This window comes from Mesoplodon bidens, assembly GCF_964165515.1.
Source record: "Mesoplodon bidens genome assembly, chromosome: 5".
Lineage (NCBI taxonomy): Eukaryota > Metazoa > Chordata > Mammalia > Artiodactyla > Ziphiidae > Mesoplodon > Mesoplodon bidens.
Window position 1 is genome coordinate 142,466,686 of NC_138161.1, and position 14,436 is coordinate 142,481,121.

General features: G+C 39.3%; 1 protein-coding gene across 1 annotated transcript in view; it reads right to left on the bottom strand.

Moving 5' to 3' along the window:
• Window positions 1–230: 230 nt before the first annotated feature.
• The window catches only part of SLC35G2 (solute carrier family 35 member G2), a gene marked incomplete at its 3' end in the record, with an annotated part of 31,667 nt that continues 17,461 nt past the window's right edge, over window positions 231–14,436 (bottom strand). Inside the window, exon 2 of the mRNA XM_081234916.1 lies at window positions 231–1,487. Within this exon, the coding sequence (XP_081091042.1) occupies window positions 231–1,469 (1,239 nt within the window). The 5' untranslated portion in view covers window positions 1,470–1,487. The remainder of the gene's footprint in view (window positions 1,488–14,436) is intronic.

A 14,436-nucleotide genomic window follows, 5' to 3' on the forward strand; every position in this document is an offset into this window, starting at 1 on the left:
ATTTTTATAATAAAAATTATTATTATTAACAGCAAAGAGACCAGATTCATGATATTCCACATAATTTAGTATATGTTTTTAATTTATTAGACTAGAATAAATTTTTCCACATCTGCATATATTAATTATATAGCACTCTGTCAGTTATACAACACAACATTTACAGATGAACATTAAAATGTCTGTGTACCTATTAATAACTGAACATTAACAAGATAATAATCAGGTATTCATTTAATGGGAGAGTCTAGTATTTCCTGATAATCCTGCCTTCTTAAATTCCTCCAGTAAAGTTTATAGCCAGCAAGGACAAAAACACTAATCATAATGATTACCCCTCCAAAGACATCATAGACACTAGGAAATATATGTAACACTAGAAGCTGCAACACCATGGCTACCACAATCTCCAGATGTTGCACGGTGCTGACCAAAGCTGGATGGAATTTGTCCAAGGCATAATAAACTCCTAAGAAGGCTGCAGTAGAACAAATGCATATAGCAATGAGATAACTCCAGGTTTCTCCATCTAATGGGATGATGGGTTCTTGAAGAACGAACATAGTAGATACTCCCCAGACTGTCCCAGTCCAACCAAAGGTAAACAGTGCAGTCCACATGCTGATCTTCTCCTTAATGGATCTGTATACTATCATGGAAAGAGCAGTGGTCAGTCCAGCCATCACGGTCATAGTGTACCCAAAGGCTTCTTTCCAGGCATTTAACAAAGAATTATCTTCATCAACAATGTTGGGGATCATGACAAGACAAACACCTAAGATGCTGCAAACAACTGTAGCTGTGTCAACATAAGCCATTTTCTCATCTACAAGTAAAAAAGCCAAAATGGCACTGAAGACTGTGGTTGTGGCTCTCCACATAGTGGTCCCATTGCTGGGAGGAACTATTGAAAATGATGTATAAGCACAGGTGATAGAAATGACATTGCATACACCATAAAAGAAGAGTCGCAATCTGTATCCACTGGGTCCAAAGGGGGCTTCCTGGTAGTAACACACAACTAACACAGATAAGACCTGCAAAACAGAACGGATAAAAATCAGTTCTAGAGATGGAACTTTGGAACGATCAGAAACAAGCCTAGTGATAAGAGCTACACATCCATGAGCCAAAGCAGATCCAAACAGCACTATCCACATTTTTCTGGATTGAAAAATATTTTTTTCTGCAAAGCTTTGGAATTGTCCAATCTCATTGGTCATTGGGTCTTCTGTTGGTGGATGTTGAGTATCCATGGTTCCAAAGAAAGTTCTTCCTTTTCTTTTCATTTCACTCAGCAGGCCTTTCTTTGGATTTTCTTCCATAAAATTTCCATAGTCTTCATTGATTTCTTCATATCCATCATCCCCAGGCTGAGGATAATGAGAAGTATATTTCACCATCACTGTGTTTGGGTGTATTTTCACCCGTTTTTTAACTGGATATTTTTTGGAGGGAGAAGTATCCATTTCTTCAGGCAATCAATTCTATTTAAGAAGGAAAAAAAAAAGACAAATGTACATATTCATCACTTGAAATATAGTTTTAGTTTCTATTACTATCATATGTACCAATTCAATAACGGATAGTAGAGGTTGTAACAGGAGTTTTTTTTTTTTAAAGTAATAGGAAGAGATGATCTGGCAATATGCCTTATCAGATGTATGAAGCCCAATGAAATTGTCTACCCTTTTTTCACTCTCATCTTAAGTCTGCCCCTATGTCTCATTCTGATTTTTCTTTGTCTCATTAAGCTCTATTTTCTTTACATCACAAACAACTGATATTTTTCCATTTGTTCATTCCTCCCTCTCTACGCATCCAATAAGATAAACACAGAAAAATAAACGACAACATAGATCAAACCTTTCCTTCTCATTGGGTCCATTTGTCTGTATTATAAATTATAATGATTAAGTCCAAATTCTTTTGTATAATCACTTCTGTATGATACCCAAACTAGTCTTATATTACAAATTATAGTGATTTTTTTCAATGTTTATTCTGGCTTCCCATACATTTTCAGATATATGGGATGCAATTGAAATTAGAAAATAAATAAAATGGATTTCGTGACATTCATGCATTTTTGCTATATACAGCTTTTCTGATGAGCAACTGGGCAATATGTTTAAAATTTTAACTAAAACTACCCTTTAATTCAGCAATATCACATCTAAGATTTTACCCTAAAGAGATGATCACAAGATGCTTTTTACCTTACGTTTTTTTTTTAAAAAGGAAAAAATAAGAGTACATATTTATATTTGTTTATATAATATAAAAAGTATAACATAAAGGAATTATGGAAAGAGACAGGAAGCTAATAATCATTGGGGTGGGACAGGAAACGAATGGAAGGAAACATTTTTACTGTATACTTTTTAATATATTTTTGAATCATGGTAATTGTTTAAAATTAAATTACAAACTAAAAAGAAAAGTTCATCTGTTATTGAGAAAAAGAGAGCATACAAAAAGGTGGGGAAAATGTATGAATAGGAGAGTTCATTGTAGCTTACCAGAATGACCCTCGATACCATGCTATGCAGCCATTAAAAATGACAATGCAGATCTTTACTGTCATAGAAAGATGTCCATGACGTATAAAGGATTTGCCATAGTGCTGGCATATAGTAAACTCTCAATGAATATTAATAAATTCAGCTTCCTTTCACCTATAATTAACTCTTTTGAAACACTGGGTGTCTTCTACAATGTTATTCTTCCTTTGAGACCTGTATTTGTTCACTTAGTTCTCTTTAGTTCTTTCCCCTCTCCCCAAGAACAATTTCCTATTTCCTTCCCAATGATTTCTCCCCTCCCCTCTAAAACATAAAAATTTTTAAAAAGGAAACCTTTTTATTTTTTGTCTTCATAATATATTCCCTGTTCCTTGCCAAAAACTCACCAGTTCTAGGATCTTAAACCATGGTCCAGAAATCAAATCCTATTTTGTTCTTTAACACCATCTGGGTAAACCAACTGTTCCTATTTACTCCTTTCTCTTCCAAATGACACCACCTTCAGTTGGAAGAGTCATTTTAAAAAACACCACCTGTGCCTCCAAGCCCTTCAGTTCCTAGCGTGGACCTCCCACTTGCAGTCCTTCATGCATATTGCTATCAGGCTAATCTGGATGTTCTCTTTTTTCAACTTTTATTAGGATATTTCCACTTCAAATCATGACTTTAGCTTCAATAATCACAAACTGAATTAACAGTCTTGATCTCCCGAATAGATTTTCCTTCCCTAAATTCCTCACTTATGTTTGAAATACCACCATCTTTCTAGTTCCCCAAGCTAGAAACCAAGGAATACTCAATTATCCTTTCTGCCATCACACTCCATTTGGTCATCAATCTTATTGTTTTTGTCTTTGAAATATTTCTCAGATTTTTCCTTTCTCCTCCAATTCCATTTTACTTTTGTGATTCTGGATCAGGTTTTTATGAATTCCCATCTAGAATATTGCAACAGCATCCTGACTAGCCGTCTTGAATCCCAGTCCTTCTCCCCTAAAATCCAACTATATTATACCACTGTCACATTAATGCCTTTAACAGATTTAAAACAAAACAAAAAACTTCCCTCAAGCTTTCCATTCAAGAACCTACAAGCTTTCCTACCAACGTCATTGGTCTCCACTCCTCTGCCTAACTCTCAAGACCCTGACTAGTCTAGCCCCTATCGATGCTTAGCTCCTTAACAAACATACTTTGCTCTGATCAGTCCAGTGTTCTCCCTGTCCTGACTCCCCACATGTACGTGTTTCTCTAAGCTTTTATTCTCACTAGCTTCCCCTCTGCGCCCACTTTCTAAATACTGCTCATCTTTTAAAAAGGAGGCCCAGTCCAAATCCTGCCTTTTAGAAACAAGCCTTCTCTGACCACTCTAGCCACTTATTTTTTTCTTCTTCGTTTAACATCTGCAGTAGTTCTTCTAATTTTTGTAATCTCATCATCTTGTTATTTAGTTGTCTCAATCAGTGGAATTTTGTCTCCAACCCAAATTTGCTGTTAAATCTCTTTTCCTTGCTAGTCAGCAAATATCTTAATGATACCTCAGTTAGATCCCATAACTTCCCACTTGCTTAAAATTGTTAAAGTTGTGTCTTATATCCTTTCAAAGCCTTCCCCTTCCCACTGCAAGCCAGATTTGTAGCCCCAGGAGCACAAATAGGGGAAGGATGTATTCTGTTGTTTTACTCCTCCCTTTCCCTCCTTTTGGAGTCCTTGGGAGGGCAGTATGGTCTACCTCTGGGACACCTCCTCCATCTCTCTAGGCTCCAGCTCCCCTGGTGTATTGGCACAGGGAGGAAGGAAAAGGAAAGGACACATATCTCATACACTGGCTGCTGTTGTGTGATGGCTTTTTGATATATAAACTTGGCTAGGCTGAACTACACTCTCTAGTTATTTAATCAAACACCAATATAAGTGCTGCTGTGAAGGTTTTTGCAGATGTGATAGAAGTCCCTAATCAGTTGACTTTAAGTTAATAAAGAAAGACTATCTTGTGTGGGCCTGACCTAATCAAGTAAGCCCTTCCAAAAACGGATTAGGCTTTCCATGAGTTCAGAGATTCCAAACAATTCATGCCATTGGGGTTCTAGCCTGCTCATGACCTTCCTTTCCTTACTACCTGTGGACAAGAAGCTTTGGCCTTTACTCATGGGTTCCAACATGCTCCTGATCTTTTCTTTCTGACTGCCTGCCCTACAGACTACAAACTTCCTTATCCAGCCACCACAGTTAACATTAGCCAATTCCTTGTAATAAATCTCCTATTGGTTCTGTGTCTCAGGTTGAACCCTGACTCTAATACATGGTGAAATTCTCTCTTTGATTATTGTCTTTGTTTCTGTGCTAACTGATAGGCCATTGATACTCTGTAGGTTGCAGGCATCCAAATGCAGGCTATCTTACAGTAAGTTCTGTAGAGCCTCCCCAGTGCACAAATTCCTGATGTGGGAGAGTCTCCTGCCCTGGGGCTATGGCCCACAGTTTTTGTTTGTTTTTTTTTAATTTTTATTTATTTATTTATTTTTGGCTGTGTTGGGTCTTCATTTCTGTGCTAGGGCTTTCTCTAGTTGCAGCGAGCAGGGGCCACTCTTCATCACGGTGCACGGGCCTTTCACTGTCGCGGCCTCTCTTGTTGCGGAGCACAAGCTCCAGATGCGCAGGCTCAGTAGTTGTGGCTCATGGGCCTAGTTGCTCCACGGCATGTGGGATCTTCCCAGACCAGGGCTCGAACCCGTGTCCCCTGCATTGGCAGGCAGATTCTCAACCACTGTGCCACCAGGGAAGCCCGGCCCACAGGTTTTTGCTGTTTGGGTCCTCTTGCCGGTGGGCAGTTCTCTTGGTTAGGCACCAGAAGTATTCACTTGACCCCAGGAAAGTCACATATCCTTACCACTCCAGTGAGCATATAGGCCACTCACCACTTCCCCCTTCTCTCCAATTTTCTCTTTCCTCGAGCAAGCAAAGAGCAAATTAAAATGTGCTGTCTAAGCAAACTTCCAATTGGAGAACGATAAAGCACACCCAATCGTTGTAAATAATGATCTGGTAACTTTCACCCTCAGTTGGCTTTAAGGAGGAAAATCCCTCTCCCCTCCCCATTAGGAAAAAGCACAACATTCTTCTTAGACCAAGAACCCACAATAGATAATATGATCCCCTTGACAGACTGCATTTTCCAAAGAGAGTCACTAGTCTAGTATCTCCCATACTACATGTCTGGTTTTTTTAAATGTGAATTTGACATTATTAAATAGAGAGGTAGGGTCTATATTCCCTCCCATTAAAAGTAGCCCTGCTTTTGTGACTGTTTCAACAAATAGAGTATGATAAAAGTGACCTATTTTGACTTCTGAGGCTAGGACATAAAAGGAAATATAGCTATTCCTTCCTAGCTGCAATACTTGTGCTTGGAGCTCTGAGCCACCAAGTAAGCAGTCTGACTGCTCTGAAGTCACCATTCTGTGAGGAAGCTCAAACTAGCCCATGTAGAGAAACCACATGGAGAAGTCCTGAGACCACCTGAAGAGAGAGAAATTCCTGGTAAGCCCCCAGCTGCTCCAGCCCCCTGCTGGTCGAACTTCAGCCACCCATCTGTCTTCAGGTATATAAGAGACCCTGAGTCAGGATTGCCCTGCCAAGTCCTTTCCAAATTCCTGATCTATAGAAACCATGACAGATAATAAAATGATTTTTGTCATTTTAAGCCACTAAGCTTTGGAGTGATTTGTTACCTGCAATAGATAACTGGAACACCCTATTTCCCTCCCCAGTATTTTAAGGAATCAGAAGGAGGAGTGGTCTTAATGACAGTTAAAGCAAAAGGCCTCTTATATTTGGACCAAAATGATTGGCTTTTGAAACTGGGATGTTTTGTCCCCCTTTGTGAGATCCTGGATTCTAATTCTGAGGTAAGAGGAAACTTTCTTTTTTCATTGAAGTATAGTTGATTTAGAATGTTCTTTTAGTTTCTGGTGTACAGCAAAGTGGTTCTGTTATATATATGTGTGTACATATACATACACACACATATATATAACTGAATCACTTTGATTGTTATATATATGTGTGTGTGGTGGTGGTGTGTGTGTGTGTATATATATATATGTGTATATATATATATATATATATATATATATATATATATATATATATATAAAGAGGAAAGTTTTAGTCAACATCCTGTTAGGTATAAATTAATGTATTTAATCCTAGTCCAACTGTATACTTTAAACTGTTATTTGAACTGTGTCGTCTTTGTTCATTTCTCTCAGGGAATTAGTCTATAACGGATATATTCCAGGTATTTCTCAACACCATTAATATTATATTGTATAGGGATTCCCTGGAGGCGCAGTGGTTAAGAGTCTGCCTGCACATGCAGGGGACACAGGTTTCAGCCCTGGTCCGGGAAGATCCCACATGCCATGGGGCAACTAAGCCCATGAGTGCTGAGGCTGTGCTCTAGAGCCTGCAGGCTGCAACTACTGAGCCTGCGTGCCACGTCTGTTGAAGCCCATGCACCTAGAGCCCGTGCTCCACAACAAGAGAGGCCACTGCAATGAGGAGCCCGCGCACCACAACAAAGAGTAATCCCCACTCACTGCAACTAGAGAAAGCCCACGCACAGCAACGAAGACCCAACACAGCCAAAAATAAAAATAAATAAAATAAATAAATATATTTTTAAAAATATTATATTGTATCCCACTGATGCAAAAGCCATCTTATACTAAAGGGATACATAAAGATTTTTTTTTTTTGGCCACACCATGTGGCATGTGGGATCTTCCCATGCCCCCTGCATTGGGAGCGTGGAATCTTAACCACTGGCCCCCAAGGAAGTCCCAACATCTTATTCATTCTCCTTAGTTTTCATTTAATTTCAGCCTTTGAAATATAATTATTGAAGAGAATCTGGAATCCTGACTAGTAATTACATTTTTGCACATTTAAGTCTTTAAACCTGTGAACATTTCAATAAATACTAACAGAGGTACCATGTGCCCAGCACCATTCTAGGCTCTATAAATATGAAGATAAATAAAACAGGCATGGCCCCAGCACTCATAGAGCTTATAGACTAGTAGAAGAGACAACAAGTAATTCAAATTTAATATTTTAATAAGTTAATAATGCAAGTAACTACATGAAGTACAAGAAACTGTTGGAGCACATACAGAGGGCATCTAACCCAAATATGGGGGATCTTTGCAGATTTCCAGGTGGAAAGGATGCCTGAATTGGGACTTTAAACATATGTAACATATAGACAAGTAAAGAGGAGAAGGAGAAAAACAAAACTTTTTCTAGAGATAAAAAATTTGAGTCAGAAATGTTGGTTTTGAGTTCTAGCTCTGCCACCAACTAGAGCAATAATTATGTCTATTTTAAGAGAAAGAGTTTTAGATGATAATTGTTGGGGTCTTTTAACTCAACTCTCAGTTTGTCTGTTTAATGATTTCACACTTCTAGTGTTTTGATATCTCTCCCATGCGAGACCACCATGCAATTCAGTGATCACAAATTTCTACCACCTGCTCAAAGTTGTTCTGACCAATGTGCCAACTCAGTTTCTCCTCCTTCCTTACAGAGAGGAGGAATGTGAACTAATTTCATGGCTCCAGTTCCTCTGACATTTATGTGGGGCTGTCCCCTCTCAGGCAGAGGTATCCATTTCAGCTGCATAGAGCAACTCAGCTGAGAAGAGGGAATGTCAAACAATAGGACCAGAAGACTAGCCTATCCAGCTACAAATGTATCAACCTGAAATGTTGGACAAATGGACTAAAAGGATACATAGTTTGGTGTCTGCTTGAACAATGGGCGCAATTCAGTATTGCAAGCCTGAAAAAGCAGTATTTGTATCTAAAAGAGGTACTGTTTCCTAAGCTACATCCCACAACCTAAGGCCCAAGATCACCTCTCTCCTAAGGCTGAGAAAACTAACACTGCCATCCCTACTGTCTTGGTGCGAATCCTTAGAAAATCTCCTTACGGTGCCTACAGCAAATGCCACTTGGTAATCAGAGCTTCTTTCTTTAGTTACCAGACTGATCTCTAAAATGGTAAACAGTCTTAGATATAAAGCTGGCTAGTACAACTTGATTATAATACAGTGGTTTAAATGTGAGCATTGATGTAGTATTTGACACTCATGAATCAGACTGGTTTTGAACTAAATATTTATCGCAAACTGATAGGTTACTACATTATACCTGAGCAGCCCAGTCCTGAGATACCTTATTCCCCCAGTGTGCTTGGACAGTCTTGTCCCTGAATGAAAATGAAAAGACCACACCTAACTGGTCACCTGAAAGGGAAGACCCAACAACCACCTTTCCAGGATATTGTGAGACATCAGGACATGCATAGGATCTGTGCTGTTAAACATATCTCCTGAGAACTATTGAGAGAAGCCATTCATCCCTCCAAACTGATGAAAAGGGGCCCATATTCTGAGGCCTCAAGGCTGTGAGCATGAGTCTGCCAATCCTTATGATGAACCCAGCTTAGCATAACCTTTAACACCTCTCTTTGAATAGGGATTCACTCTCTTCCCCACTGCAACTCATGAGGATCAGGAGAACTAGAGGCAGCATTTAAGTCTGCTTGTACTTTATTAATACTCTTTGAGACTGTACCTTTGTGTAAAGGCCCACTGCTTTAGAGAGGAAAGAACCTCCTTCTAAGCTCCAACCTCTGGAACTAGAAAATCAGTTCTTAAATAAACTAATAAAGTAGAATTTGAAAGACAAGAATAATGATAATAAGTGAGAAATAACAGAGTAGAAGGTAAAGAGCATGCCTTTCTTAAATCAGTCACACTCAGAAAGTGAGGGATTTATCATGAAGTAGATGTTTGCCCTTTTTAGAAGGTGTGATAAAATTCACATTGTGTGTTAAGTGGCAAATGATCAAAATGAAATAAGTCTATAATCAAATCATGAAACGGAACAGTTTATGAAGATGTAAAAGAGGGGCTGCAAGAAAAGTTAATTGTATAATATTTCAAATACTCAGATTATAAAGGAACTACCATAAGCAAATTCAACCAAAGGGGGAAAAAAAGAGGAGACATACAATCTAGTAGTCTTCTATGGTAAACCAACTGAATCTCTATAAAAATATAAAAGGAAATTTCAGAGCAACCTGGACAGAATCATTCTTACTCAGATGTATTACTTAGGACAGATATACCATATACAATGGCAGAAATTGCAATTAGAATAGCATTCATATTGCATCAGATTGTTGCCTGACAAACAACAGTCCATCTACATCTCTCTTAGAAAAGCAAAAAATAAGGCACATTATCAATTTCTCCTTTGTAACACTTAAAGCATCCTTGCAATAGCTCTGAGAAAAAGACTAAGAAGACAAGATCTTGATTTAGTCAGAGATCATGAAAACATTTTCAGCTCTAATGGAAACAATCAGAATTAGCATAAAAGCAAGAATGGGAAAACAAACGATAAAGAAAGGCACAACTGATGGCTCTAAAATCCAGTGAAAACAGAAGGAAATATGGAAGAAGTCAATAATAACAATACTATCAATAGCCGGATGTATTGATATTTATATTTGTACAGACAACGTGCTAAACTCTAAACATGGGTTAACTCAGCTTTGAGAGGAAGTGAAATCTTAGGAGGTTTTGGAGTGGGAGAGCATTGGGGAAGGGTGGAAAACAAAAAATTTGGAGAAAACTAATGGCCTACCTCACTTTGAACTGCAATAACTTAAAAGGAAGTAAAGGAAGGTACTCACTTAAGGAAACTAACTCGGTACATATTATTGAACACACTCTATGTGAAGGGCACCAGGTAGGCCACGTGGAGCAGGTCAGTAGGTCTTATTGTTGAAGACAATTTGTCCCAAAGTTTTGTCTAGAACTTTGTCACCTAGTGCCCCAAATTAGTCTCTCCTCCCTGCTCTTCTCTCACTCCTTCCTCTCCCCAATCCCCTCCCTCTTTCTCCATCTTACCTTCTCAACGTTACTCCTGTCTCCCACAGACACAGCCCTGTCTGACATCCTAGCCCAGAAGTAACTGCCACTTATTCATGCAAATGATTTCAGGAAAAATGATATTTATTTTATTCCCTTAAAGGGCAAAGCATTATCACTGTCAGAGTCACATTCCACTTTCATAACAGAATAAACTATTTTCATTTTCCTGAAATCATAATTTCTCTGACAGGAAGCAAGAGTGATGATGACAAAATATCTGTGCAGAAAGTGGGAGAAAAGCCTCAATCATGTGAGCACGCCTGCCACTAGAACCCCACCCTAAGAACTAGCCTCCTGTCATCCAAACCAAAATGTATACATGTCACTCCTCTGGGCCTTTTACCAGTGCCATCTGGTACTTAGCCCCTGCCTCCTTTTGTCATTTTTAAAAAATTTATTTTATTTAATCTTTTTTTTTTGGCTTTGTTGGGTCTTCGTTTGCTGTGCATGGGCTTTCTCCAGTTGAGGCGAGTGGGAGCTACTCTTCCTTGCGGTGCCCAAGCTTCTCGCTGCAGTGGCTTCTCTTGTTGCGGAGCATGGGCTCTAGGTGCATGGGCTTCAGTAGTTGTGGCACGCGGGCTCAGTAGTTGTGGCTCACAGGCTTAGTTGCTCCATGGCATTTGGGATCTTCCCAGACCAGGGCTTGAACCCGTGACCCCTGCATTGGCAGGCAGATTCTTAATTACTGCACCACCAGGGAAGCCCTCCTTCTGTCACTTTATTCTCTTTGTGTATGACATTGTTAAGTTTTAAAAAGCAATGGTTCCTCAGTTTTAAAAAGCAATGGTTCCTCAGTATGTTTGTGGAAAGAGGGACAACCTAGTGTCCCAACCGATGAATGGATAAAGAAAATATGGTATATCCATACAATTGAATATTACTCATCCATAAAAAGGAATGAAGTTCCAATACACGCTACAACATGGATGAACCTTGAAGTCATTATGCTAACTGAAATAAGCCAGACGCAAAAGGACAAATACTGTATGATTCCACTTATGTGTGGCATTTAGAATAGGCAAATTCATAAAAAGAGAAAATAGATTAGAGATTACCAGGGGCTGGGAGAAAAGGGAATGAGGAGTTACAGCTACAAGGTTTCTGTTTGGGGTAATGAAAAAGTTTTGGAAATAGATAGTGGTGATGGTTGCACAATATTGTGAACGTAATTAATGCTATTGAATTGAACATTTAAAAAATGTGTTAAGGGACTTTCCTGGTCTCCAGTGGTAAAGAATCACGTTCCAATGTAGGGGACGCAGATTCGATCCCTGGTCAGGGAACTAAGATCCCACATGCTGCGGGGCAGCTAAGCCCGAGTGCCGCAAACTACAATGCCCATGCTCTCTGGAGCCCGCACGCCACAAATACAGAGCCCATGCACTCTGGAGCCCACGTGCCACAGCTAGAGAGAGAAAACTCACATGTCACAACCAGAGAGAAGCCCTCGCACCGCAAGGAAAGATCCCACGTGCTACAACTAAGACTTGACACAGCCAAAAATAAAAATAAATAAATAAATATTTTAAAAATGTGTCGGGCTTCCCTGGTGGCGCAGTGGTTGAGAGTCCGCCTGCCGATGCAGGGGACACGGGTTCGTGCCCCTATCCCGGAAGATCCCACATGCCGCGGAGCGGCTGGGCCCGCGAGCCATGGCCGCGGAGCCTGTGTGTCCGGAGCCTGTGCTCCGCAACGGGAGAGGCCACGGCAGTGAGAGGCCCGCGTACCGCAAAAAAAAAAAAAAAAAAAAGAAAAAAAAAAAAAAAAATGTGTCAAAATGGTAAGTTTTGTATTATTTATATTTTACCACAATTTTATTTAAATAGAAAAAAAAAGGAAAAGAAAAGAAAGGGGGAAAATGTAGTGCTTCCTCCAGTGTGGGGCGGGGGAGAAAGGAAGGCATTGGTATTTTCAAAAACCTCCCCAGTAATCCTAATGTATAATTTTCTTGTGGTAGAACCACTCAACTAGATTATCTAAGGACCTTCTGGCTTTAAGATTTAATGAATCTGTATAGGTATACATATAGCTGATTCACTTCATTGTACAGCAGAAACTAACACAACATTGTAAAGCAATTATACTCCAATTAAAAAAAAAAGATTTAATGACTCTGTGGCTGCTACATGATTAAGGAAGACAGAGAGTGGCACAGGGATGGAAATTAGAAAAAAGGGGGGGAGTGGATACTGAAGCCAGACTGTCTGGATTTGAATCTTAGCTACAGAAGTTATTAAATATGTGACCTTGGGCAACTTACTGAACATCTTTATCTATTTCCTCTTCTGTAAAATTTCGATAATAATAGGGTAGAATAAAAATATTAAATCAATTAATACATACAAAACACTAAGTATGTGGCACCTAGCAAGTGCTCAATAACTTTCAAATCTTTTTTCACATGCTTCTGTCTGCCTGGAATGACGTGGGCCTCCCCCTTTCTGCCCTTGTCTACCTGTAGAGTTCACATTTGTGCTTCAGTGATTTGCTCAAGTGTTACTTCCTCCTTTGCAAAGTCTTCCCTGTTCTCTCCAATTTTTGTGCCCTATTGCCCCTGCATTCATTTGTTTACATCCTTTCTTTCTCACCAGACCATACATTTCGTGATAGCAGACTTTCTCACCATTATATCCTCAGCCCCTAACACAGTGTCTGGCACATACTGGGACTCGATAAATGTTTGTTGGATGGAATGGAATGGATTTGAAAACCAAGAAGAGGAAGACATGGAAAAGAATGGGGAATGATGTTGACTACTGACATCTCTATAGGATCTTATAGGCCCACATACCCACTGCTGGTGTCTTAGCATCACTGCTCAATCAATGGTAGGCAGCCGAAAACCTGCAGTTTCCCGTGATCATTCAAACTGCAGAACTGTTCAGAAGAACGCTCCCTATCCTCTGCCTTTACCCTCTTTACTAGTCAGAGTTCTGCAGAGAAACAAAATTAATAGGATGTGTATATATACACCTATAGAGAGAGAATAATTTTAAGGAATTGGCTCACGCAATTATGCAGGCTGGCAAGTCTAAAAGCTTCAGAGTATGCCAGCAGGCTGTAGACCCAGGGAACAGTTGCAGTTCAAGCCCAGAGGCAGTCTGCTGGCAGAATTCCTTTCTCCTCGGGGGATGTCAGGTCTTTTTCTTCAGACCTTCAGCTGATTAGATGAGGCCCACCCTCCATTATGGAGAGCAATCTGTTTTATTCAAATCCACTGATTTAAATGTAAATCTTATCCAAAAACACCTTCACAGAAACATCAGCATATTCTTTGACCAGCCAAGGTGACACATAAAATTAACTATCACAGCCTCATCCTTCGCTTGTCCTCCATAAGCACAAAAGTTCTGGCTATTCCAAACTGCAGGAAATTCTCTATGTCATGCTCTTTCATGGCTCTGGGCTTTTACATATGCTGTTCCTTCTTTATGGAATACTCTTTTCCTGCTTTTTCACCTGGTAAATTACTGCTCATTTTTCAAGGCCCAGATTAAATGTTACCATCTCTGGAAAACTTCCCTAGGCCCATTTCCCACCCCAGTCTGAGTTAGATGCCCACCTCAGTGCTTCAATCATAGAATTTATTGAATGCATTGAATTACAACTGTGTTTTTGTCTTTCTCTTATGCTAGATCTGTGAGGGTTTAAACCCCACAGGTATTAAAATTAGATATTATTAATTTTTATATTTGCAGCATCTAGATCAATGCTTGGCATGAGATAGGTGCTTAATAAATGTTTGTTGAATGAATGGACTATTTCTTAATGAAGCAAATTTTGTTAAGAACAAAATATAAGTAATATAAATAAATGGATTTAAATAGCTAGTAACCCAAATAGGGAGCCTTATCCATTAAAATACCTTAAAGTCCTTAATAACATTTCAAGAATAATAAAACA